The following is a 27580-nucleotide window of genomic DNA, read 5'->3' on the forward strand; positions in this document are numbered from 1 at the left end:
ACTAATCCAGGCATGGTTTTTGTTGTTATCGTTCCATTATTTTGAGGGCTGGGCACATTGATGTGCAAGGAGTGCCCAAATTCATCATCTCACTCTTTATACAGCTGGGCAAACTGCCTAAAGTTTTCTCAAGCCTCAGCTTTACTATTTTCTTAAACGACTAAAACTCACAAAAGCCGTCTACAGTTTTAAATACTTTGCGACCCCGGAAGTAAAAGGTTAAGGAACGGGTTCACAGGAGAACGCTGTTTCCGTTTCCGTACGGAAGCAAAGGAGCCGACACCATGGCGAAAGCCGGGGAAAAGAGCAGCAGCAGCTGGAAGAAAAGTCTGAAACGGAAAGCCGCTGTCGAAGAAATTCAGGAGGCTGCAGGCGCTGGGGATGGGGCGACGGAAAGCGGGGTCCAACCCCCGAAAGCGGCTGCTTTTCCGCCAGGCTTTAGCATTTCGGAGATTAAAAACAAACAGCGGCGACACTTAATGTTCACGCGGTGGAAACAACAGCAGCGGAAGGTACGCGAGGGGCGGGAGCTGCCGGGCGCTTGCGCGATGTTCCTGACGCTTAGGGCGGTCGCGGGGCGCACAGATGTGTATGTCTGCTGGTCTCAAAGTGTACTCTGTGGCTCGGTAGGAAGGGTGGTGCCGCGGCCCACGTGTTCTGGTTTCCTCGCCGTGGTTTGGAGACTCTCGGTTCAGCCTTTTGCCTGAGCATCAGGGTGGAAGATTTTCTTGATAGGCTGTTTCCTAGGATGCTGGATTCACAAGGAAAGCTGGAAGGCCTCTTGGCTTAGTAGTGAAAACTACGCCCTCCTGGCCCAGAACGCAAAAGTCTCAGCCCTTTGGCCTGTCTAGGCAGCGTTGGTTAATTTGCAGAATCTGAAATGGAGGCAATACGTAATAAATCCAAAATATTGCTTCTCTGATTCCTGCAGCAGCTCTTTACCGAAATTAGTACTGTAAAGTTTCTGGTAATTGTATTTGTTCTTTAAGCCTTATCTTTATACGTTTCTGGTAGGTAAACAAACTGAAACGTAAAGGGGTTTAAACGGTTTGCCAAGGTCGCAGTGCCCGTTTCTGGTTAAATTGCAATTGGAACAAAACGTTTGCTTATTCTTGCACATCATGGAAGTTCACACAATATTCTTATTACGTGTCTGCCTCCTCTTACCGGCCCTTCTGAGGCCCGGGACTGGTTCTTACTCATGTTCAGTGTCAAGGTGCTGTTTGAGTACATACAAGGGGCATTTAACTCATTCTGGTATGCACGTATTGGGGAGGGATGTCCTAGAAGATTTACTGGAGCTATGATTTCTAATCTGAAACCTGGTGGATTGAGGATCAGTAGGTGCTGGAAAAAAAATAATATTTTTTATTTTGTCAACCCTTCTATCTAGAAATCTCCAGGAGAATATATAGATTGACAGTACAAATACAGATAATCTTAATCCACTTTGCAAGCTCTCACTAAATTTTAAAAGTATATTTTGATGATAAAATATGTAAATAATTGGTGATGGTTTTATGAAAAACAACCTGAAAACTCATCTCCCATTCCTATTTTTAGTGCTTTTCAAGAGAAGCAAGCAGCATAACCGTGGTCGTCTTTAGGATGCAACCAGTTAGGCAAAACACAGCGGAGACCACATATTGTACTTTAATTAATTTGAGACTTTATGGAAAAAGATTAAGCTAGTCAAATTTTAAATGTTCAAACTTGCCAGTTTAGATTTTTTTAAAAAGAATCAAGGTCTTTGTTAAAGAAATCTTATTAATTGACCAGCTCATTTGGCTTACAGTAATTTAGGTAGAAAAATCCATGTCCAGATGCTTATTTCAATAGATTACAAAGATCGCCCAGTTCGAGTATCCATAGCATTAGTAATTTGTAGTTTGAGTATGTGTTTGTGATATAACTGGTTGTTTCTCAATATTGTTCTCTTTCTTTTCACCCTTTAGGAAAAGTTGGCAGCTAAGAAAAAACTTAAAAAAGAAAGAGAGGCTCTTGGCGATAAGGTAAATAAAATTCTTAGCTGTTTGTTTTCTGTCTTATATTAGGGGATCCTTCCTGATATGTAAGTTGAATTACTTTCTTTTAAAATTTATTATTACATATTTCATATGTGTGAAGAAATACAAAAGTAATATAGTAAACCTCTTTGTATCATTTACCCAGCTTAAGAAATAATGCATTAGCAAAGAATGTTGGAAGCCCCTTGTCTGCTTCTTCATAATTGCTTTTCCCTCCATAGATAACCACTCATGAAATTTTTGATTATTTTTTCCATGCATTTCTTTTACCTTTACTATGTATGTTTGTGTACCTATACAGTAACACAGTGGTGGTGTTTTGCATGTAACTTTGTGTTTGAGAGGTCAACACAACCTGGGGAAGCTCCTCACGTTAGGCCTGGAGCTTGGCTCTTGTGATGTGAAGCAAAGGTTTTTGGTTAGGCAAGGCTGGGGAAAGGCAGGACAGAGCCTGTTCTGGAGTAGGGTGATAAGGATGTGTTAAGCTTTAGAGCTGGTACAGAGGATATGAACCTGTGAAAAGTGAGAATGGGGAGTGGGAGGAGGGTGAGGATTATGGCAAAGAAAAGAATGGACAATGCATCAAGAAAGAATTTGGCTATATTTGTGGTACTCATAAGAAGTGAAATCTTTATTGAAAAAATTTTTAGACTACTAAATACTCATACATTATTGCATAGCTAAGTTATTTTTATTTTCAGTGTATTTATAGTTACTCCTAGGTTATGATTTATTTTTGCAAAATTTTGAAAACATTCATGTCTCCCCTCCCATTTCTTAAGATGTAAGTTACCAAATAAGGGTGTTTGAGGAAGGGAAAAAAATGTAAAGACTGTATACAAACTAAACACTCTACTATTTCATGCATTCTTTGAATAGTATTAAGTTAAACCATAGAAAATTGTCAATAGTAGACTGTTTTGACCTGCAGTATCCTAGTATGTCAAGCATGTTAGTCTCTTTTTAACTCTTTAGTAATCAGTCTATTACAGCAAATTAATGTTATGATCACCATTTGAAAATACCACCATTCTTGCTTTTTGAGATAAAAGATGACTTCTTAAAACTGCTTCCTTTAAAAAAATTATTAAAATGTAATATTTGTTTCATAGAGTAATAAATGCTAAATAGTTTCAGTTTATGTTTTCTTCATAGCTCTGCTAGTGTATGTATATTTTGAATTAGTTTTAATGTACTCCTACAATTCTGTGCGCTACTTTTTAACAGTTCATTTACACCATTTCTTGGTCTAAGCTAAGTATGCATGATTGCTGATCCTAACAGTATTCCATAATGTTGATGTACTATAGTATGTTTAGTCATTACCTTGATGTTGAACATTTGCCCTGTTTGCTGTTTATTTTCATTATAAATAGGGATACTACATATTTCTTTGTATAAACTTTTCCCCCATTTACATTCCTGAACACAAATACCCCAAAGTAAAATTACTAGGTCAACGGATAACAACTAGACTTTTATTAAATTTTTCTGAGTAGCTTCCCGAAAGTATTGGAACAGTCATGTACAGATGTCATTTGTTATTTTTCTCCTTTTTTTTTTTTGTTTGAGGTGGAGTCTTGCACTGTCGCCCAGGCTGGAGTGCTGGAGTGCAGTGGCATGATCTCAGCTCACTGCAAGCTCCACCTCCCGGGTTCACACCATTCTCCTGCCTCAGCCTGGGACTACAGGGGCCCACCCCTACGCCCAGCTAATTTTTTGTATTTTTTAGTAGAGACGGGGTTTCACCGTGTTAGCTAGGATGGTCTCGATCTCCTGACCTCGTGATCCGCCCGCCTCGGCCTCCCAGAAGTGCTGGGATTACAGGCGTGAGCCACCACGCCGGGCCTATTTTTTTCTTTTATTTTTCTCCTGTTTGATATGTTTTCCCCTAATAGATAATTATCTCGATCCCTATTTCTTCTCCTTGTTATTTCTGCACAGTTTTAAGCCGTTTCATTCAGTGTTGGCCATTCTTCTAGTATGTGTGTGTCTCTGCCCAGATTGTTAAAAAAAAAAAAAAGCCTCTTATTCAATATTGTTATTAGGATTGATGTAGCAATAGAAGTGAATTGATCTGAGGAACAGATTGAGTTTGGGATTATTTGTAGCTTTCTGTTGTTTTTCCCCAACCGTAATATAATTAATGTAAAATCCTTCTAAAATGTAATCCTTTCTCTTTTACTTAGGCTCCACCAAAGCCTATACCCAAGACCATTGACAACCAGCGAGTGTATGATGAAACCACGGTAGACCCTAATGATGAAGAGGTAATGTTAGAAGTCTTAAATTAGTGTGAATGATCACACATAATTGATAAATTGTATATTTTTATGTTGATATTTAAAGTGCTGGCTGGCGAAGTTGTGTAATGGACTGGTTCAGCTAAAATGCTGGCATATTATCTTCTTATTTGGTGTAGATTATTTCATAATTGATTTCCCAATAATGCTATAGACAAATTAAGTAAATATTTACTTTCTAGTAATCTATTTTATGTCTAGGTAAACTTTTACATTTGTCATATAATCCCTGACTAGTATTTTGGATGGGTTTTTTTGTTTTTGTTTTTTATTTTGTTGAGACAGAGTCTTGCTCTGTCACCCACGCTGGAGTGCAGTGGTGTGATCTCGGCTCACTGCACCCTCTGCCTTAACCTCCTGAGTAGATGGGATTACAGGCACCTGCCACCACGCCTGGCTAATTTTTGTATTTTTAGTACAGATGGGGTTTCACCATGTTGGCCAGGCTGGTCTCGAACTCCTGACCACAGGTGATCTGCCCATCTTGACCTCCAAAAGTGCTGGGATTACAGGCGTGAGCCACCGCGCCTGGCGTGGTAGTTTTAAAAGAATTCCTCGTACTATAGACTTTTGCAGTATTTATTAGACATTTTGATACCTAAGAATAACATTTGATGCTATTTTTTGTATTCTCATAAATCTTAGTTTCAAGATAATCTTTAACTTTGCACATTCTCCTTAGATAGTTTGCAACAGTGCAGTAAAAGAAGCAAGATTTTAAAACTATATTTTTAAAAGTTTCGTAAAGGAAACTGGGTTTGGAATGTCTGTTTGCTTTGCAATAGTGCTGCTGTCAACATTCTTTCACATATCTCCTGGTATAGTCATTCACCGATTTCTGTCCTTCTTTCAGCAAATGTTTATGGATTCACCTGCACTGTATTGGGATCCGTTTTAGGGATTTGAGATCCATCAGTACACAGAATACTCACACACACACACACAACTTCTACCCACCCAGAGCTTACATTCTAGGAAGGGAGACAAACAGTCAACATAATGAAATAAATAAGTTAGACATATGTTAGCCAGTGATAGGTTACTAAAGGAAAACAGGATAAAGAAGATTCAGGACTACTGAAGTAGAGAGGGTTTGCAATTTTATGTAAGTAAGGTGTTTGTGTGTGTATGCATTTTAATTTATTTTGACATTTCAGACTTCATAGAAAAGTAGGAATTTGTACATACCCTTCACCCAGACTTCCTAAATATTCCCTCTTAAATGAGAGTAAGTGGCAGACATGGTGCCCCTTTATTCCTGTGTATCTCATTTTGTTTATTAGCACACTTAGCAAAATCAGACAGTTAACACTGGTATACATTATTATCTGTTCTATAGATCTTACTCAGATGTCACTAGCTGTTCCAATAATGTCCTTTCTAGCAAAAGAAAAGTCCCAGGTCATACGTTCCATTGTAATTACCTTTAATTTCCTTAAATTTAGAACAGTTTCTCAGTCGTTTGCTTTTTTGTGACATTGAGATTTTTTGAATAGTACAGACCAGATATTCTGTAGAATGTACCTTAATGTGAGTTCGCCTGGGGTTTCCTCTGATTATATTCAGTTTATGTACTTTTGACAGAAATACAGGTTGAGTGTCCCTTGCCTGAAATGCTTGGGACCAGAAGTGTTTTTTTATTTTTTTTTCTCTGAGATGGAGATTTCCTCTGTTACCCAGGCTGAAGTGCAGTGGCACGATCTCAGCTCACTGCAACCTCTGTCTCCCAGGTTCAAGCAATTCTCCTGCCTCAGCCTCCCAAATAGCAAGGATTACAGGCACCCAGCTAATTTTTTTATTTTTAGTAGAGACAGGGTTTCACCATATTGGCCAGGCTGGTCTCAAACTCCTAACCTCGTGATCCACCCGCCTCAGCCTCCCAAAGTGCTGGGATTACAGGCATGAGCCACCACACCCGGCTGGACCAGAAGTCTTTTTGGATTTCAGATTTTGGAATATTTGTGATAGATAATGAGGTATCTTGATGATTGGACCCAAGTCTGAACAGAGCATTTATTTATGTTTTGTATACATCTTATGCACATAGCCTAAAGGTAACTTTTTTTATTTTTGGTGATGGAGTCTTGCTCTGTTGCCCAGGCTGGAGTGCAGTGGTGCAGTCTCTGCCCACTGCAACCTCTGCCTCCCTAGTTCAAGCAATTCTGCCTCCAGAAAAGCTGGGACTACAGGCTCACGCCACCATGCCCAGCTAATTTTTTGTATTTTAGTAGAGATAGGGTTTCACCATGTTGCCCAGGCTGGTCTTGAACTCCTGAGCTCAGGCGATCCTCCCACCTTGGCCTCCCAAAGTGTTAGGATTACAGGCATGAGCCACCCCGTCCGGCCTAAAGGTAACTTTTATACAATATTTTTAATGATTCTGTGCATGAAACAAACTTTTGACTGTGACCCCATCACATGAGGTCAGGTGTGGAATTCCCCACTTGTGGTGCCATGTTGGTGCTTTATCAAAAAGTTTTGAATTTTGGAATATTTCAGGTTTTGGGTTTTTTAATTAGGGAGGCTTGACCTCTGCCATGAACGTTATGTTAAGTCCTTTTTCAGTACTTCTTATCAAGAGTCACTTGATGATTTTCTCCTACTGGTTATGTTTACCTTGATCACTTGGTTAAAGTGGTGCCTGCCAGGTTTCTTCACTCTGAATTTAATGTTTTTCCCTTTGTATGATAATTAATAAGTATTTGGGGAGGAGATACTTGAATGTTACTCCTCAATTTACACTCATTGTAGATCATTTTTTCCAGTTTGATAAGTGAGAAATTGTATATCACTATAGTTTTAATTTGCAGTTCTCATTTTGAATGAGGTTGAACATCTTTTCATATTTTTTCCCCTTTGATCAATTGATTGTGTCTCTTGCCCATTTTTCTACTGTGTAGTGATTTTTTATACAGGATAGTCAGGGTGGGCTTTATTGAGAAATTGACCTTTTGGCAAAGACTTGAAGGATGTGAGGAAATTTAGCCATCCTTGGGCAAAAGGAACCCCAGAGAGAACACCCAGTGCACAAGCTCCAAGGCAGGAGTGTATCGAATATGCTTTTTAAGAATAACAAGAAGGCCATTGTGGCTGAAATTAAGCAAACAAAGGGAGAGGATTGTAGAAGAGGTCCTAGGAAAGTATGATAAAGAGGAAAGACCAGATCAGTGACTTTGTTGGCCAGTATGAGGACTTTGGTTTTATACTTAGTGAAATGAGGAGCCATTGGATGGGTTGAATAGAAGAATGACGTGATCAGACTTAATTTTTAAAAGTAGTTAGCTGCTTTACTGAGAATATAACTGGGGAGGTAAGTAGAATAATTAGGAAGCTACTAAACAAATCCAGGAAAGAAATGATGGGCTTTCATCATGACCTGGGCCAGGGTAGTTACGATGAAAGGGGTGAGAATTGATCTGATTCTAAGTATTTTTTCCCCTGGGTATATTTTGAAATCAGAGCTGCTTCAATTTCCTGACAAATTGGATGTGGAATTTCAGAGAAATCGAGGATTCAAAGATGGTATTAAGGTTTTAGACTGAGCAAATTAGAAGGATGAAATGGTCATTGACTAGATGTGGAAGACTGAGTGAAGGAGATTTAAGGGGAAATCAAGAGTTCAGGACTCTTAAGAGTTTTTAGAAGAGATGTCAAGCAGGTAGTTGGGATATGAGCTTGGAATTCAGGGAAGAGGTCTTGACTGGAAATAAATTTGGGGATAACAGGCATATAGAGGGTATGTATACATAAAGGTTTCCCTAGAATATTTACCTACAGTAGGATAATTTTGAGTCATGAGAATGTGTAAATGTTTAACTTTACATGATTATACCAAAATATTTTTCAAAGCAGTGGTTGTACCATTTTATACTTTTGTGGTACAAGAGTAGTAGTGTTCCTGCTCATCCACATTCTAACCAACTCCTGGTATGTTCAGACTAATGATAAAAGGCTGTCTCATTGAGGTTTGAATTTGTATTTCCTTGTTTTCTAATGTTGAGCGTCGTTTAATATAAGTTGTTTTCTTTAGAGATAAAACACGTCTTTTGCCCAGTTTTCTATCATGTAGTGTATTTTGATCATTTGTGGAACTTCTCTATATAATTTGGATACCAATCCTTTATACATATTAAAGGCATCTTCCAATTCATGGATTCTCTTTCTATTTTCTATGGTGTCTTTTGAGGACGAGGACCAGAAGTTCTTGATATAGTTGAATTTTTGAAATTTTTAGCATTTAAAGCTTTTTATGTCATATTTAAGAAACTGTTCTCTTTCCTGTAATCCTAAGTTACTTTTTCTTTCTTTCTAAAACAATTAAAGAGTTGTCTCTCATGTTTATTTACTTAATTGTTAGGAATTGTTTTCTGTTTGGTGTGGGAATGGAAACCAGTTACTTTCCTTCCTGTCTTTCACCCCAGCCTGTCCTTTTGTGCATATATATATATATATATATAGTTTATCCAGTACCATTTTTGGAGTAGTGCAGCCTTTCCGCACAATGAATTGTAATGCCAAGTTACATATCAAATATCTATATATGCTTGGTCTTTTTCTGGGCTATTTGCTTGGCCAGTTTGTCACTGCATCATTACTTTCTTAATTAGCTTCATAATAAGTCTTAATATCTGTAAGTGCAAGATGCTTCTTTCACTCCTGCCCATAAATACCCTCTCTTCAGATATGTTTTGGCTTTTCCTAGGCCTTTACTCCTCCATATAAATTATAAATGGTACAAAAATCAGATCAATTTGGGGATATATATATCCTCCAAATTGGGGATACATATGTATATATATATTATATATTTCTTAGGTCTTCTTTAAATAGTGAAACGTATTTCATGAATTTCATAGTTCTCTTCATGCAAGTTGACCCATAAATCTTCCTAGAGCTATTCCTGGGTATCTTACGGTTTTTGTTGGTGTAAACTGCATGTCTTTGAAAATTGTTTTGGTTGCCAATTTATAAAAATGCAGTGGATTTTTGAGTAGTGATCTTCTAACCAGTAGCCTACCTAAATTCATTTCTAATTTGTTGGGATATTGTTTTCATTTTTCTGTTTTAGATAATCATTTCTGCAAATGACAGTTTTCTTATTTTGACCTGTTTTTCTCCCACTTTTGTGCCTTCTAGAACTTCTAGCTTAATGTCAAATAAATAGAAAAATCAATAGTGCCATCTTTGCCACATTCCTGATTTTCAAAAGAATATTTCCAATGCATCATCATTAATATTTGTGTCACTAAAGATAGATCATTAAGAGTTAAGGATTAAGTAAATTTTATTCTTAGGCTATTTTTTGTCTTGTTTATCATGAATGAATGTAGAATGTTATTAGATGTTTTCTTTGCAAATATTGAGGTGATTATATGGCTTTTCTCTTTTATTGCATTAAACATCATAACCAAATTGGGTTTATTCTTTGCTTAGAATTAATTTTATCTGTGTTCATGAGTGAGACTACAGTAATGTCCACTTTTCATTCCTCATATTATTTTATTTTGGCTTTTTCTTTTTTAAATCAGTTTTTACCAAGATATCTATTCTCTTAGTCTTTTCTAAGTACTTTCTTCTTGATCCTATTGAATCTTTGTTTTTTGATTATTTTATATCTCCTTTTATCTTTATTACTTTTTTCTGCTTCCTTTGAGTTGATTCTGTATTTATTGATTTGCTCAATATGTATATTTTCTAATGTGAGCAGGTATAGCCATAAGACTCTTTCAGAGTCTTATACCAAGACCACTTGGGTATATTCCACAAATTTTAAAAGGTACTACTTTCATTATTGTTTAAACCTGAGTGTCTCTTAATGGAAGATTTGTCTTCTCTTAATTTCATTAGTGTTTTTGCTTGTTTTTTTTTTTTTCCTGTGGTTATTATTTTCACCAACCAAGTTGATGACGGAAATGAAAGCAGTTCAAGAGTAAACATATCTCAGTTTCTGCCCTGAAGTGATTTCTGACAGTTTTATTCAGTTTTGTACTTGTATTTTACACAGGAGAAATCCACTCCATCCTCTTCCTGTGTCCATTAATGTCAGTCCTTCCTGGTCTGTCTTTAAATCCCCTATCAGCTAGGCACTCAGTGTTCAGCAGTCCTGCTGAAGCTACTTTTAGAATTCTGGCCCAGTAGAATATTTGTTTGATGTAAAATTATCCTTCTTCTCTGTTCTCAGGTTGCTTATGATGAATCTACAGATGAATTTGCTTCTTACTTCAACAAACAGACTTCTCCCAAGATTCTCATCACAACATCAGATAGACCTCATGGGGTAAACACATTGATTAATTTAGTTCTTGAATTCTTAATTTTCTTATTAGTTCTATTTAAAGTACTCTGTTCAGAAGAGTTAAACCTTCAGTTAACTGCCTTAAAGAATGCCTGTGAATAAGTAAATAAAACGTAGCAGTGGTGATATGATGTAGGTTTACTAAATATGATTCTTCAGGATAGGATTTCTCAACCTCAGCATTGTTAACATTTTAGCTGGAGAATTCTTTGTTATCGTGAGCCATCCTGTTCATTATAGGATGTTTACCAGCTTCCCTGGCCTCTATGCATTAGGTGCCGGTAGCAACCACACACCACTACCACTACCACCAGTCATAACCATCAAAAATGTCTCCAGATATTGCCAAATGTGTCCCCTGATGGAGCAGAATTGCCCCTAATTGAGAACCACTGCTTTAGGATGATCAGCCTTTGATAAAAGAGGCGACACTGTTCCAGTTTCATGCTTTCCTCAGTGTTGCTTTCTATTAATCATAATAATTGTTATTTCTTTCCTTATGTATCACATAAGATTTTTATTCTTTTTCAAAAACTATTCAAAATTTTTGTTATTTTGTTTTGCAGAGAACAGTACGACTCTGTGAACAGCTCTCCACAGTTATACCAAACTCACATGTTTATTACAGAAGAGGACTGGCTCTGAAAAAAATTATTCCTCAGTGCATCGCAAGAGAGTTCACAGACCTGATTGTTATTAATGAAGATCGCAAAACCCCAAGTATCCTTTTTTTTTTAAGGAGGTTTTCCTGTCCTCTCCCTCAACCCCCTTAAAAATATATTTAAAAGAATAAGGAAATATTGCCTATAACTTTCAGAAAATAATTTTTTTATCAGAAAATTATATCTCTTTCCAAGAATCTATAAACTGATTTTTCCTTTGTATTCACCAAACATTTATCAGGCACATGCTACAGCCAAGAGATCATTTTAACCCTTAGTAAAAGATGCAGAGATAAAACAAGAGACAACCTTCAGGAAATTCATAGGTGGAGTAAATGGATATGTAAACTGACAAAATATAGTGTGGATGGTACAATTAAACAGAGAAATGCAGGAGAGAGTGGGGACCCTGTGATTGGTACAAAGTCTGCCCTGGGAGGAAGGACTTCCTGTAGAAAGAGATGCTGAAGCTGGATCTAGATGGACGAGGGTGAAGCAGGGGAATGAGGCAGAGAAAAGCGCTCAGTGCAGAGGGACAACCATTTGGAAAGAGAGGGAGGAAAGAGCTGACCTAGTTGGGGATCTGCATATGGTTTGTTATGGCTAGATTTTACGTTGCCAGAGGTGGTGTCGCAGGATTCAGTTTTTGAGGTAGAGACTTGGGCCCATGTTATGTGTTCCAGTCTAAACTTTTCTGTGAGTCTCAGATCTGAGATGAATGTGTCACCTGAAGCCAAGGTATTTCTTCCTATTGAGATAAGAGACTTCATAAAGGATATGTAGGTTTGTTGTTATTGTTGCTATTTTATTTACTTATTGAATGATGGCTGTGAGTTCAGTAGCTTTAAAGATGACCAATTGAATGAGTCATCTTTATGATTTTTAATTTCATTAAAATAAAATTATAAAGAATTTACCAAAAAAAAAAAAACGGACAAAACTTTCTGTGGTGCCAGAATAACATTTTATTTCTAATATCAGTGAACACTGTTGTTTTTAAATTAGTGGCTTAAAAGGCTGTTTTTTAAAAATCTAACTTTTATCATTTTTATTGTTTTCAATATAACTTACTTTATCCACTTGTTCTAGTAGCTTTCTAGAAACTAAAATAAACTATAACAAGCTTTGTAATGTGTTTTGTTGGCCATATTATAATTTGGTTTACCAGATTAATGTATCAAATATCTGAAATCTCTTGAATACTTAACTACTCCAAAAAAAATTTGTTTTTAAGGTAGTTGCTACCTCTTTTTCTTTTTTTAAACTGCCTCCACAAAGTGGTAAGGTCTGTTTTCCTCTTTTTATTTTTGGCAGTTAAAAAACAACTGTCATCACTTTGAGGCCGCTAGTAACCCTGCTAAGAAGCAGGCATTCATCAATTCAATAAATGTTCTATCCTTATTTTATCCAGGGTGTTTTATATGGTCACACAAATTTCACCTATATCATCTATTGCCTTTAAAAAGTTTACATTTTCTGGCTGGGCGTGGTGGCTCACACCTGTAGTCCCAGCACTTTGGGAGGCCTAGGCCAGCAGATTGCTTGAGGTCAGGAGTTTGAGACCAGCCTGGCCAACATGGCAAAATCGCGTCTCTACTAAAAATACGAAAATTAGCTGGGCGTGGTGGCACATGCCTGTAATCCCAGCTACTTGGGAGGCTGAGGCACTAGAATTACTTGAACCCGGGAGGCAAAGGTTGCCATGAGCCAAGATGGTGCCCACTGCACTCCAGCCTGGGTGACAGGACAAGACTGTCAAAAAAAAAAAAAAATAGTGGTGATTCCTGGAGACTTAGCATGGGTTCAGGAATAAAAATCACAACTCCTAATGATGACACATGGCGGAAAAGCTGGAAAAACAGGATTTAGCCTGTGGGAAAGTAGATTCTAGGAACATGGCATCTTTCTAAAGACATTGGAGGGGCTACTGTATGAAAGAGTAGTGCTGAATGGTGGAAGTAAAGGGATATACTTTTTTGACTTATTCTAAAATAGAACTTCATCAGCTGTCTAAACTGTAGAAACCTACTAGTGGCTTTGAGTCAGGGCAGCTGTTTTATCAAATACAGATTCCGTTATTTGCTACTTTTGTGATTTTAGTCAAGTTTCTTAGCCACTCAGTTTCCTCATTTTTTAAATGTAGGAAATAATAACTATCTTTAGAGTTCCCACAAGATCACATTAAATGTATTGTTTATAAAGCATGGTGTCTGGTAGTGCCATGTGGTAGTCATTTTAGTAAACGTGGTATAGTGAGAAGCATGTAAGCTTTATCTTTACAGACCTACATCCTGTATTCATTATTTCTACATGGGGAACTACTGGCATTTGAGGTAGGGTAATTATTTGTGCTACACTCTTGGCAGCTTGTAAGATGGTTTGCATTCCTGGCCTTTGGATTCTAAATACCAGTAACACCTCAGTCATCCTGACAAACAAAATGCCTCTGTACATTTCCAAATGTGAGCAGCTGTCAGCCAAGGGCTTAAGCTAGGTGCAGTCCCACCCTGGTTGAGATGTGCAGTTGCCTTGGTGTGATTTACTTAGGCTAATTTACTTGACCCTCTTCAGGCTCTTTTCCTCATTACTGAAATAGGCATGATGACTCCTGTTTTGCGTGATTTGTGTTAGGGATTAGCAGTAATGTAAATAAAGCCTCTTGCACAATGCAGGTACACAGGAAAAGAAGTTATTTAGAAACTGGTAAGTTTGGATTTTGTACTTTGCTTTTGACACCACAATTTAGTGGGAATGTTCTAGAAAGGATTTAAGCCTTGATTTGGGGGTTGGAAGAAATGACTTTTATATCTCCTAGACCCCTTAATAAATACTTTTGGCTATATTTCATGAAGTTTAACCTGTGGTGAATCTTTTAAAATGATAGAATTCAAACGTTTGCTGAAAAATCTGCCTGCAGCCCCAGCACTTCGGGAGGCTAAGGCAGGTGTATCGCTTGAGACCAGCCTGGGCAAGATGGCAAAACCCTGTCTCTACAAAAATTAGCTGGGCATGATGTCATGCCTGTAGTCCCATTTACTCGGGAGGTTGAGGTGGGAAGATTACTCGAGCCTGAGAGGTTGAGGCTGCAGTGACCCATGGTCGTGCCATTGCACTTCAGCCTGGACTGCAGAGTGAGACTGTCTCAAAAAAAAGAAAAAAATTCCCATCCCTACCTAAGTGTTAGCAGATTAGTTGGGAAGAAAGGTGTTTTCCTTACTGTAACTCAAATAAGTGATGAGTGCTGTGGTAGCAGTGAGAACTGAGAAGATTTAGATCTTAATTCTGACTGCATAAAAAGGTGACATTTGAAGTATACTATAATAGATGAGTAAAATGTTGCAGGTATTCAAATTAGCAGAAGCAAAAAATGCATGCTAGGATTAACAAATATAGTACATAAGACTGCGAGTGCCTACCAGTTAGGAAACAGCTTGGTGTGGGCATAAATAGGTTGAAAAGGTAATTTGTGGCCACATTATGAATCTCATACCAATGTCTTCTTTCTGTAGATTAGTCTGTGATGAGAGTAGTATGAAATTAGCTGCAGCTGTCAAGACTGTGAAGGTATCTAGTTTGTTTTTCACTTAGCACATGAGAAACTATGGTACAGATATAATGAAACAGCTAAGTCCCATAGCTGGTTACTTATAGAACCAAGGCCTAAGTCCAGACTTGATTTTACAATCTGCATTAGGAGATGTACTTGAGATGGTGAGGAAAAAGGTCAGACCAACCACAATACTACTTTAATAATCTAGGTGGAAAATCTCAAGGACCTCACTACGACAGTAAGGGTAAAGAGGATGCTAAGTGAGGAAATTCTGAAGGTAAAAGCAGTTAAGATTTAGTGGGAGAGGAGAAGTTGAAGATACCATAGCTTCTAATCTGGAGGAATGAGTGTTGATGCCATTGTAAAAAGATGGCAACATCTGCTTTGAAAGATACATATTATATGCAGATAGACTTGAAACCATCTGATTCTGCCCTATTTAAGTTGTTGAATCAGATGAAATGTGTTTGAAAATTTCTTCTAAACTAGAAAAGCATAATACAAAGTGAAAGCCCTGTCCATTGCCATTAATATGCCTGCTTGTAATGCCATTAAGCAATAGCCAGGAATTACTCATGAAAAGTAAAGGTGTTTCAAGTGAAGGTCAGGTTGTGCCACAAAAACTTGAAGAACATTATATAGGTAGCAACCTTAGTTTGCAGCACCCAGGACTTCTAGAGTCCTTGGGCTGCTAGTCCTGCTAGTTGTAGGTAGGTGATCTTACATTTCATTTGTAGTTTAGCGTGTCTACATTTCATTTGTAATGTAGTTGTAGGTAGGTGATCTTACATTTCATTTGTAGTTTAGCGTGTGAGGGCATAATTCTCAATTCTCAATTTATGGGAAATGACAATCAGTGAATGGCTATTAATTGGTTAGTTGATTATAATTTGTGGTACAGTAATCCTAAGTAAGGGCTGATCTCTTGCAAAATACTAATAACCTTAATTTCATAGAGGAAAGTTTAGGAGTCTGGTCTCACGGGATGTTATTCAAAGTTGACAGCATATTCTGACCATACAAATGTGTAAAAGTGACATTTTGGGGTTATACATCTTCAGAACATGGAGGTAAAATACTGTATTTGCAGTGTTACATGATTGTAGAATCCCATCCTATTTTACTCCTAAGAGTAGTGGTCAGTTAAAGAGCTTTTTTTCACCTACTTTAGGGTACCTTAACATACCCTATTGAGGGTGATGATTAACTATTATATTGTAAAAGGAGAAAAAAAGGACTACCCTAGTCTATTTTCTTGGAAGATTTTGACTGATTTTGAGCTTTTGATATGGTAGGAAAATGTCACTTCAGAGGAATATGTACATCTGCCTGTTCACTTGGGTACAGATTTTAGGGACCTTTGGATGTAGAGGACTAGTTATTTAAACAATTAGGTTGAGATTACAGAGTTCAATGTGTTTCTCTTAACTTTTATGAACAGATGGACTTATTTTGAGTCACTTGCCAAATGGCCCAACTGCTCATTTCAAAATGAGCAGTGTTCGTCTTCGTAAAGAAATTAAGGTAAGTTTTATACATTCCATGATTGGCATTGATCTCTCCACAGTATTTGATTAGTAGATGCTGTATCTTATAGCTCTAATTTATTTTAATAATGGCATTTTTTTCTCCTGATTACAGCAGTTTTTATCTATCAGTTTTCTTGGGAGACTGTGGTGAAGTTACAGCCAGCAGGCAATAGTCTTCATTACTATGAAGCACATTGATTTTCTAATAGGATTTTTTTTTTGTTGCATTCACTGCATATTAATTTTAGATATGTCTTATTTCATGGGTTTGGTAAGCCATCTGTGATAGTTTGTCACTAAAAAACGATAAATTTTGCAAATTTGTCATGTAAATTTTGATATTTGAAATTGCATTGGGAGGTATTGCCAATTAGCTTAGCTCATGGTGATACTTATTTTTCATTATTTTTCTAGAGAAGAGGCAAGGACCCCACAGAACACATACCTGAAATAATTCTGAATAATTTTACAACACGGCTGGGTCATTCAATTGGACGTATGTTTGCATCTCTCTTCCCTCATAATCCTCAATTTATTGGAAGGCAGGTTGCCACATTCCACAATCAACGGGATTATATATTCTTCAGATTTCACAGGTGAGGAAGGTAAACTTGTTGAACTTTGACTTCAATCATGAAATATATTTTCAACATGAACTAATTTTCCAATATATTGTAGCAAGTATCATACAAGATAAAATGAATTATCTTTTGAACCCTGTCATAATGTTAAACAATAGCTTATTCAGATTAATTTAACTCTTTTTGTCTTTGAAGATACATATTCAGGAGTGAAAAGAAAGTGGGAATTCAGGAACTTGGACCACGTTTTACCTTAAAATTAAGGTCTCTTCAGAAAGGAACCTTTGATTCTAAATATGGAGAGTATGAATGGGTCCATAAGGTATGTGCTTATTGTTTAAAAAAACTAAGTAATTTTTAAAGTATGGGATAAGAGGGTGGGAGAGAGAGCATCAGGAATAGCTAATGGATGCTGGGCTTAATACCTAGGTGATGAAAATGATCTGCGCAGCAAACCACTATGGCACATGTTTACCTGCACATCCTGCACATATACCCCTGAAAAAAAAAAAAGCTACAATAACTGTGGTTCATCTGAAGTATAAACATCAGTGGTTCTCAAAGTAGTACCAGCACCATTACCTACGAACCTGTTAGGAATGAAAATTCTTTGGCCTGCAGACCTACTGGATCAGCAACTTAGGGGGTGGGGCCCAGCAGCAATCTGCTTATAAGCCTGTGTTATATGTGACTCTATTACATGTTTCTTGAGAACTACTGATAGTTTTCTTAGACGTTTGGAGATCATCATCTTAAATCATAAATGAAAACAATGAAAACTTTCAATGTTTTAAAACCATCCTTTTTTTTTTTTTTTGAGATGGAGTCTCAGCTCTGTTGCCCAGGCTGGAGTGCAGGGGTGCCATCTCTGCTCACTGCAACCTCCGCCTCCTGGGTTCAAGCTATTCTCCTGCCTCAGCCTCCCGAGTAGCTGGCATTACAAGCGTGCACCACCACACTGGCTAATTTTTTGTATTTTTAGTAGAGACGGTTTCACCGTGTTAGCCAGGATGGTCTTGATCTCCTGATCCACCCGCCTCAGCCTCCCAAAGTGCTGGGATTACAGGTGTAAGCCACCGCACCTGGCCTAAAACATCTTTTTCTATCTAGTATAAGCAGTACTTAGTAACATTTTTAAATCACACACACACACAAACTGCCAACATCTTTTATATTAGACTGACTATTCAGGGTCTCACACAAACCCAGTTTTTCAGTGCGTTACCTGTAAAGTTCTAGGGACGTTAACTTTTACTATTTTACCTGAATTGTTAATTATATTTTTGTTTTCTTTTCTTCTTCCACTCCCCTGCTTTCCACTTTCAGCCCCGGGAAATGGATACAAGTAGAAGAAAATTCCATTTATAAAAGTACTGAGAGAATAATATCGGATTTTGCTGAACAGGCCTATCTTGAAGTTGGGTAATTTATTTTTGACAGAATACTCTCTTCAAAATGGCATTTGTTGATTTCATAAGCCTCTCACGTTTGGACAAATTACCAAATGCCATGAATTGCCACTGTGTGTTTATGTAGAAAATACAAATAAAAGTTATTTTGATGGCTTAGGTTTTCTTAAATTTAGTTATCTTGTTTTTGCGTAACTGTGAATAATTAAGTTGGAATCAAGATTCAGATTAACTTTCCTATTTGCATAGAACACATGAGAGGAATAAAATGGTTGGTAAATATTGGCTAACCCTTGATTTTTACACCAGATGAATCTTGGATTCCCAGTGTCTGGCACAGTTTTAATAACTTAAATGGAGGCCAGGTTTCTGGATGTTTTAACGTTCTCTTAAGCCTTCAGAAGGGTAAAAAATTTAAAGCAAAATGATATAATGGGGTTTAAAGCAAAGTTGCAAATTACTGAAGCTAATCTTTGCTTCCTGATTTTGAGGTTTTTGGTTTTTTGTGGCCAGGTTGAGGGGAGCTCTTTTTTACCTCATTACATGGTGCTATAGTACTCCATTCAGGCACTGAAACAAAGTTAACCCTATAAGTAACTCACGCATGGAAACCTGTAGAACTTAACAGCCTCCTCCTGACCTTACAAGAATAAAGGTGTGCGGTTTACCTTTAATTCCCTAGCAGTCTTGCCAGATGTATGGCATAAAGTCATGTAAGAAGAGCAGGTGGAACAAACTGTACAAACTTAACCCCTTCAGGTGTTCAGAACAGATTAATATACTATGTATTTAATACCAATAATAATGCAAAATAAAACTTTCATACTAAGTTTTATTGTATGCTGCCGCCAGTGTATATAAAACAATTACCCTTGTGAAACAGAAATTCATGAAAATTCAGAGAGGTAGATGTTAAGGACTGACAAAAGTAGAAGTTTGTATATTATGGCACATGTGTTACAGGGATAAGCTTTTGTACAGGCTTCAAATGTAGCTCTCTTGAATATTCACTGGATCATAAGGAGTGGTTTGGGAAACCTAAGATAGAAAAAAAAAGGTGAGTTAGGGTAAAGTATCAAAGAATATAGTTTTTAATTTTTTTCATGAATAACCTAAGAGAAACAGGATGGGAAATGCCTATGGTGCACTAACCAGTAAAATCTTTCCCTTAATTTTCACAACCACTCTGATGTATAAGTCATTCCTGTTTTATAAACAGACTTACAGATTAACTTGCTAAGATTACTGCCAAAATACATTCTGTATATAATAAAAAAAAGGTTAATAAAGCTCTCTTAAATCAAGAAAAATCCAAACATCCTTAGAAAAATGAGCAAAAGTATTTAGCAGGGCAGTTTGGCAGAGTCTAGTGAAGTAGAAGATGCAACCACACTTCTAGTTACCTAGATAAACCCAGACATAGAGAAACATGTACAAGGATATTGACTGTATTAGTATTTTAACCACAAAGAACTGAAACACCTAAGTATAACTCCATAAGAGCATGGATAAATGAAGGTTTCTACATATGATGGAATACAAAGCTATAAGTTATGCCTTATGTTTTCTAACCATAAAATATTTCAGTTAAAAGAGTATCAACTAAAAAATTTTAAAAATGAAAGAATATTAAATTTTAAAAAGTACAATAAAAAATTAAAACATGAGCATACTAACTTTAGGATTATTGATATGGAAAGGTGCAAAAGTGTTAATGAGACATTTTGTAACAAAAATGTTGAAGAGGCATAAACAGAATGCTCTGAAAAATGTTTAATCCCACCTAAAATAGTAACAAACAAGACTTAGGGCTCAAGGAAAAAGCATTCTCATGCATTCTCATGTTTCTAGTGGAAGGCCAAAGTATTATATTGGCAGGGGATATCAAGTACAACACTGTAAAAATGTTAAATGTTCACTCCTTGACTAATTTTACTTCTAGAAATTTAATAGAGGTACTAAGTATATATATATATATAGTTGTTCACCAAAATCTTCACCTCACTGTAACCTCAAATTTTGGAAACTTAAATATTCAATGAAGTATAATTCAATCACAGTACAACCATTAAAGATCTTGTTTACAAAGAATATTTAATGAAATAAGAAATTCACCATTTAAAAAAGGCAGAATGAAAAACAGCAAATACTGATCCTTAAATTTTTTTAATTAAAACATTTTCATGGCACCCATAAAATGTTTCATACAAAAACTACCTTAATTTTACATGTGTTTCCTCACTGTCAATAAGCCTGTCGTCTTATCTGCATATTTTGTGCATACATGTTCTACTGATTAAGTTTTTAATCCTGTATTATTTCTTCTGTTTTGTTGTGTGTAAAGAAGGAAAAATTTTAAAAGCTGGAATCTCAAAAAAAAAAAAAAAAAAATTCCTCTTAAAAGGAAATACAGGGCTGGGCACGGTGGCTCACGCCTGTAATCCCAGCATTTTGGGAGGCTGAGCCGGGCGGATCACCTGAGGTCAGGAGTTTGAGACCAGCCTGACCAACATGGAGAAACCTGTCTCTACTAAAAATACAAAAATCAGCTGGGTGTGGTGGTGTGCACCTGTAATCCTAGTTACTCAGGAAGCTGAGGCAGGAGCACTTGAACCCGGGAGGCAGAGGTTGCAGTGAGCTGAGACTGCCCCATTGCACTCCAGTGATAAAACTATATTTATACACATAACTCCAATGTAGATTCTTTACATTCATGCCACTCAGTGTAGGTCTAGTACTATCAGCATCAGTGTAAGTGGGCAGTTGTAAGCAATGCAAGTTGTAGGGACTCAGTTCAGACCTTCTGAATTCGAATTTGCATTTTAACAAATTGATTTGCATATATTCAAGCTTGAGAAGCAATGCTTTGTTGCCCAATTATTCTCCTCCTAGCCCAAACTGCTTCAAATCTTAATATCCACCAAGCTGTTTTCTTATACTGCTGGGATTAACAGACATTATTTTACCTTCTGGGTTCTTACCCCAGCCATATTTTTAAACTTGAGCCATTCATTTAAACACTTATCTGTAGATTCCTATGAACAAACTAATAAAACTATTAACAGCTGCCCAGTATTTTATTCAAATGAAAATAAACCACTCTGTAAAGTGAATACAAGAACTGAGGTTAAAAAAAATCATTAATAAACCATAAAAATATGAAACTTCCAAAAACTACCATGAAGAATTAAATGAATAGTACAAGAAACAAAGAATATTATAATAAACAGTTAAATATGAAAGTGAATTACTTCTTCATGTGCATTTTTGTGCACATGACACCTGTTTTCAAAGGGCTTTTTTTCCCCTGGTATTTCAAAAAACTTAAAACATCTTAACCAATCACTGTATTTACTGGAAACATGTACTTATACAGACTTCCTGGACACTACCAGGTCTACAAAGCTTAATTAAGGAGGGCACAACTATGTAACAAGGTATTTTAGGAAGCAGCTTCCTGGACTTTGGAGAGTCAGAATGTTAGTAAGGGGTGTGTGCCATACACAAAACCTTTTTTTACAAAGTACTATTAGTTTGCCTCTCATAGGTCAATATTGAGTACATTCCCTAACTAAAGTACTAAGAATTTATAAAATGCAGCACCCTTCAGTTACATTTTAAATGATCCAAAACCTTTTTTGTCACATCTCTTAGACTAACATACATTTGTACACATGGCATTTGATCTGGAAGGCACAAATTAATGTACTGAAGCATGCTTTAATAAAGCCAGGAGGGTCTTTAGTTTTTAATTCTCTGAAATTCAGTCCACTGTCTGTTTGCCACCAAGAACTCATATACTGCATTTCCTTCATGTTTCATCTTTAATCCAACAAATGAGAACAAAACATAAAGCCTGTTCTACCTCAGTCCAAACGCCTTTACCACACTGGCTTACTCAATTACATCTGATTTTCTCTTGCATTTCCAATTCCCAATCTTTGCTATACTGCTCTACAGCTGGGTTTAGTTAGAGCAATAACATCAGAGTTAATCCAAATCAGTTGGTAGTACTTTAAGTTATCCCCATAAACAATGCAGTTTTTTTAAAAACTGTCTATAAATATTTGCTAGGTACACAAAAAGAAAACTAGTACTTGGGGACTCCCAAGATGCATATGCCATTAGGCCAATGCTCTAAAAAGTGACAGATGGCTTGTTACAGCAGTGGGATTTTGTAGTAACTCTCCTATACCCTCTTTATGGTTATTAAATCCTCTATTTAACCTTCTTATAGTAAAATAGAAACGATTACCCTTCATGACTACTAAGTCAGCAAGTTTCATGAATCCTTACTTTCCTTGCAAAACAGAAAAATACTGGAAATGGAGGGCCAAAGGAAAGGGCATGGGATGATCTTTTAAGTGCTGCAAAGAAAGAGAAGACTAGTTATTCCTACAATGTGGGTTTTTGGTTTTAATTTAAGGAAACTTACCTTTGAAAGATTCATTTTACTACAAAAAGGAACAGACTTTCTGGGGCCTGAAGGGATTTGTACTTGAAGATACTCCAGTCAGCAGAGGGTCATGTTGAGCATTCTGCAGACAGAATTGTTTCAAGTCTGCAGCTGCCTGGGAAACCTATACATAACAAAGAGGGGAGGGAAGCGCCAGATGGTGAGAACATTTTAATGACGGTTTTCTCAATCTTTGGAAATACTGTACTTCCAATAAAACAGTACTTCTCTTGCTTCAAAAGAAGATACTATATAATAATTGAAGACTTAAGTCATATAGTGAGCTTTTTTTTTTTTTTTGAGACGGAGTCTCACTCTGTGGCCAGGCTGGAGTGCAGTGGTGCGGATCTTGGCTCACTGCAACCTCCCCCTCCTGGATTCAAGCGATTCTCCTGCCTCAGCCTCCTGAGTAGCTGGGACTACAGGCACCTGCCACCACATCCAGCTAATTTTTGTATTTGTAGTGGAGACGGGGTTTCACCATGTTAGCCAGGATGGTCTCGATCTCTTGACCTTGTGATCTGCCCACATTGGCCTCCCAAAGTGCGAGATTACAGGCGTGAGCCACCGCACCCAGCCTAGTGAGCTCTTAATACTTAAAACCAATGCTTGTAAATAAGACTGATTTAAAGTATGTTTTCTTTTGTTTGGTTACTAGAAGCATCAGATGACTGAGTACAAACAGTAGAATTATGTTTATTTTTGCAAAGCACAGCACATCTTAATAATAGGCTGTTCAAGTGCAAACCTGAGGGAACTTAACATCTTGTTTCTTAAAAAAAAAATTAAAGGTTAAACAAAAAGCAGTAACATTCTAGCAAACTATTATTTTGTCTTGAAAGCAGTATTACTGGAAAAATGCTACTGTGAATGAACATAATGTGGGATAGCACATAATTTAGAAACGCAAACACTATAAGAATGCATTCAGTATACTGATCCTCAAATTTATCAGACCCTTATACTGTTGCATTTAAACTAAAATTAAAAGAGGCACGCATTCTTTCACTTAGACATCTACTATTTCTATATATTCTGCTAAGGTGATGTAGGATATAAACAAAATAACCATAAAGCCATAGAAGTTCCTTAAGTCCTGTTTGAGTGGCTCTGTATATGTATATTAACACTTAAATCATATTTAAGTCAATAGTTTCTTAAAGGCAGGCTGCTCAGAAAAACTGTTAAATTGATGTTTGCTATCAGCCTTTCAGTCACATGACACTGGGCAGAAATCTGTCACTGTCTAGTTTAATAACATTAAAATAGTTGATGGTACACAAATACCAAAACAGTGAACTGAACCGTTCAGACGTGGAACATGAATAAAACATGCCCGAAATGCATCTAATATCTGAAGTCTTGAACTGAGATTTAAGAAGTGGGAGAAATACTCATTTATTTTATTCTCAGTCTTTACCGCAAGGAGGCTGGGAGCAGGTGTCCAGTCCATCCAGCTGGATATGTGACCTTAGGGAATTAATAGCATCACAAATGCTCTCTATACCAAGAACCCCTGCAGATTACAGCTGTACCTCCAACCTGATAAAATAATTCATCATCCTAAGATGAATCTAAACGCTTATCGAATCTATTTGTGTGTCTGGCTTATACAACAGTCCAGGGTAATGAGTTCCATAGGTTTAATAGCTCCTATGTAAAAGAAGTATTTTTACAAATGACTAAACCCCCTCATCCCCTCCCTTCCAAAAGAAGTGTAGCTAAAGTAGGGGAACAGTGGTGTCCTTTTTCACCAAATATTGTAACAATGTTTAGTGTTTTCATTCCTATTAACCAGCAGGAAGCATAAAGAGTACCTGTTAATTTTCTATTTAAAGTGTAGGTGGGGTCCAATGTAACTCCCTTTCACAAGTTCCAAGCACCACTATGTGCTGCATATACTTACAGGCACTGAGAATACATAACAGCCAGAGAGAGCCCCGTTGTTAAGGAGCTGACAGTTAAGAGAAAATGACAGACAAGGTGCTCTGTAGTAAAATGAGTAATCGGTTAGATGGTGACTGGGTGCCCACCTAAGGGAAGGTGTCTGAGGTGACATTGAAGCTGAGATCTCAATGACAAGAGATCCAACCAAATAACCATCAGTGAGAAACAGCATTCCAAACAGTGAGGAAAGCTGAGACAAAGACTCTAAAACTGGAACAAGCTGCTAGCCCCCAAGGCACTGTAACAATTACCATCCAGGAGGTTGAAACCCTGTAATCCTGGCCTAATTATTAGTGCCCCTTTTCACTCTCAAAAATGTCCTGACCTACCTATGACAGTTTGTCAAGCACTTACGATAAGTTCTATCAACTGTACTCAAAGGTTAAAAGATTGTACTAGTTTAAAAATCTCACAAAAAATCACGTAGCCCAGTCATTGATAAAACAGATACCCAATGTTAAACCACATTTAGCAACATATCTAAAGAAAAGCTCATTAAAAAGTCCCAAAGGGGATGCTCCCCTTCTTGCTACAGCCTTAACATCAGGCAGTTAACTCCAAAACCAAATCATTTCTGGTGCCTTTAATGATCCCGACCAGAACCAGAAGGCTACTGAAGATTTAGGTAGGATCGGTTTTGGGGGATTAGGGGAGCAGCAGCTAGGGTTTCCAAAGTAAAGTTCTTGGAGTATTTTATTCTGAAGACCTCATGTCATTTTCTTTGGAGACTAAGTATGTACAATTTATTGCTTTCACTATCCCGCCCCATTTTTTCTTTCTTGGTCCATCCTATCTGTGATAAAGGCATACCTGAATGATAATGGTTAATAAATGATTTCGAATTTCAGAGCCAAATCCAGCCAAGACTCACTAGAAGCCACTGTGATGAGGTAAGAATTGGGAGAGTAGAGAAATAGATTCCAAACTTCAGTGAGGTCTACAGCACTTCAAGGACTCTAAGTGAGGGGGATCCCACACCAAGACGAATGAGAATTTCTCTTCCCTTCTGAGTTGACCACAACTGAGTAAGCTAGGTCCCTCACATTTCTAGTTAACAAAGCTAAATGGGAGACCCTCTCTCAGGGGGATCCTACAACAAGACGACTGAGAATTTCCCTTCCCTTTTGAGGTGACCACGACTGAGTAAGCTAGGTCTCTGACATTTCCAGTTAAGAAAGCTTAGAGACCCTACCTCTCTCACTCCACAAAACATTTCAGGAAGTAATAAAGACTAGCCTGGTGAGTATAAAATCAAATCATCTTAGGAACTGGCTGCTTTTAACAGGGCACATGATTTACATTCTTGTTTCTTTTTTTAACTGCAGAAGTGTTTCACATGTAGCCTGACCTATTGTACCAGAAAGAAGCCAATCCATTCAGGACTGTAAAAATCAGGAAATACTTAGAATAGCACTTGAATGTCAAGTTGTTCTATCAACACAGACAAAACGCTTTTGCTCCCAAAGTACCCCAAGACAAGGCCAATACTAACCAGACTACAAAATAAGACCAATAATTACCCACAATAATCATTTTCTCGGGCATGCGGACCAGTCGATACCCCCAAGGTCAAATACGAGCAAACTGTGCCATAGGTATGAAATGCACGCTTTGTTCGAGGTTGTACGGGGCACTAACCGGAACTTCACACTCCAGGATCGTGTCGAAAAATGCTTCTTTAATCCATAGTTTAAGTTATGCAATAATTCGCTTAAAAGCATGTGTTCAATGGACAAGAGAAGTTGAAGGTAAGAATTTAATACTAAAGGAAGTAGGTTTGGGAAAGATAAAATGGGGGGAGAAAAGTCTGCTCTGAATCAAAAGTCGGAAAATACCCTGTCCGATGAGAAACAGGAGGCTGGCGAAGTGGGAAAGGAAGGGTGCGGACGGCGCGCGGAGGCGCAGCTGTTGGCGAGACCAGCCGAGAAGGCGGCCAAGGGAGGTAGAGAGGGAAGAGGACCGGAATGTGGGCCACGGTTCAGCCCAGGGGCCAGCCCTCCTCGGAAAGTCCTGGGGCGGAAGGGCGAACTAATCGTCCCCCCAAAACACAGCCTAGACCCACGCGGCGCCTTCTCTGCCGCTCCCCGATCGCCGCCGCCGAGCGCGCGTCTTCTCCAGGGGAAGCGAGGGCCGGCGCGTGTCCCGCCCGCCCCCGCCAGCTGGGCCGCCGGATCCCACCCGCCGCTGCTGCCGCCGCCGCCGCCGCCTTCCTCCCGCCTCGGCCGCCCGCCCTCGCTCACTTTGACGCGGTTGAGCCCGGCCTCCAACCGGAGCTGTTGAACCACTTTCTTCATAGCGGCAACGCTGGAGGAGCCAGACATGGTGCACACGACGGCCGGGCCGATTCGTGGGTCGGTGGGTCGTGGGCCGTGGGTCGGAGGGGCCAGACAACTAAGCAGCGCGCGGCGGGGGCGGGGCTCCGAACTTTGTCTCTAAGTTTCCGGTTTTGTGCTCAGCGGCTCCACCCTCGATGCGCATGCGCGCCTTTCCCACCCTCTGTTCCGGCTCCTCACCAGGCCAGGAGCGCGAGCCTGGAGGAGGGGGAGGAGAAGGGGCGGAGCAGTCGGTGGGCGCGGCTGCCGGGGAGGCTAGCGCGACTGGACTCTTAAGTTCCCCTTTCCTCTGTAGAGGGACCGATTAGGGAGAGGTAAGGAGACAGCTCATCGTTAGCCGCTAAGACCTAAGAGGGGGTCTGAAGAGGGCCAGTGAGGGAAGTCAGAGCTGTGGGAGTTTCTAAAAGGTCCGGCGGCGGGTGACCAGGAGGTCTCAGTTTTCCTCTGAGAGTTTGTGGGAGGGGTTGAGGGAAGTGAGGGGAGATGCC

The 27580-nt window shown here is 38.3% G+C and overlaps 3 protein-coding genes across 3 annotated transcripts in view; 2 read left to right on the plus strand and 1 right to left on the minus strand.

Annotated features, from left to right (window-relative positions):
- Positions 1–245: 245 nt before the first annotated feature.
- Positions 246–19185, plus strand: RPF1 (ribosome production factor 1 homolog). Its single transcript, XM_025383290.1, has 9 exons — positions 246–512; positions 1956–2012; positions 4217–4297; positions 10512–10607; positions 11192–11345; positions 16279–16361; positions 16781–16962; positions 17143–17269; positions 18274–19185. Exons 1-9 carry the CDS (start codon positions 285–287, stop codon positions 18313–18315), a joined length of 1050 nt encoding a protein of 349 aa, XP_025239075.1. The 5' UTR covers positions 246–284; the 3' UTR covers positions 18316–19185.
- On the minus strand, positions 19169–27567 carry GNG5 (G protein subunit gamma 5). Its single transcript, XM_025383303.1, has 3 exons — positions 27000–27567; positions 22792–22936; positions 19169–19394 (listed from the first exon to the last, which is right to left on the minus strand). Exons 1-2 carry the CDS (start codon positions 27078–27080, stop codon positions 22811–22813), a joined length of 207 nt encoding a protein of 68 aa, XP_025239088.1. The 5' UTR covers positions 27081–27567; the 3' UTR covers positions 19169–19394; positions 22792–22810.
- The window catches only part of SPATA1 (spermatogenesis associated 1), a 47264-nt gene continuing 46891 nt past the window's right edge, over positions 27208–27580 (plus strand). The window contains exon 1 of the mRNA XM_025383265.1: positions 27208–27406. The gene's annotated coding sequence lies outside the window, so the exon portion shown is untranslated. The remainder of the gene's footprint in view (positions 27407–27580) is intronic.

Source organism: Theropithecus gelada, chromosome 1, assembly GCF_003255815.1.
Source record: "Theropithecus gelada isolate Dixy chromosome 1, Tgel_1.0, whole genome shotgun sequence".
Taxonomy (NCBI): domain Eukaryota; kingdom Metazoa; phylum Chordata; class Mammalia; order Primates; family Cercopithecidae; genus Theropithecus; species Theropithecus gelada.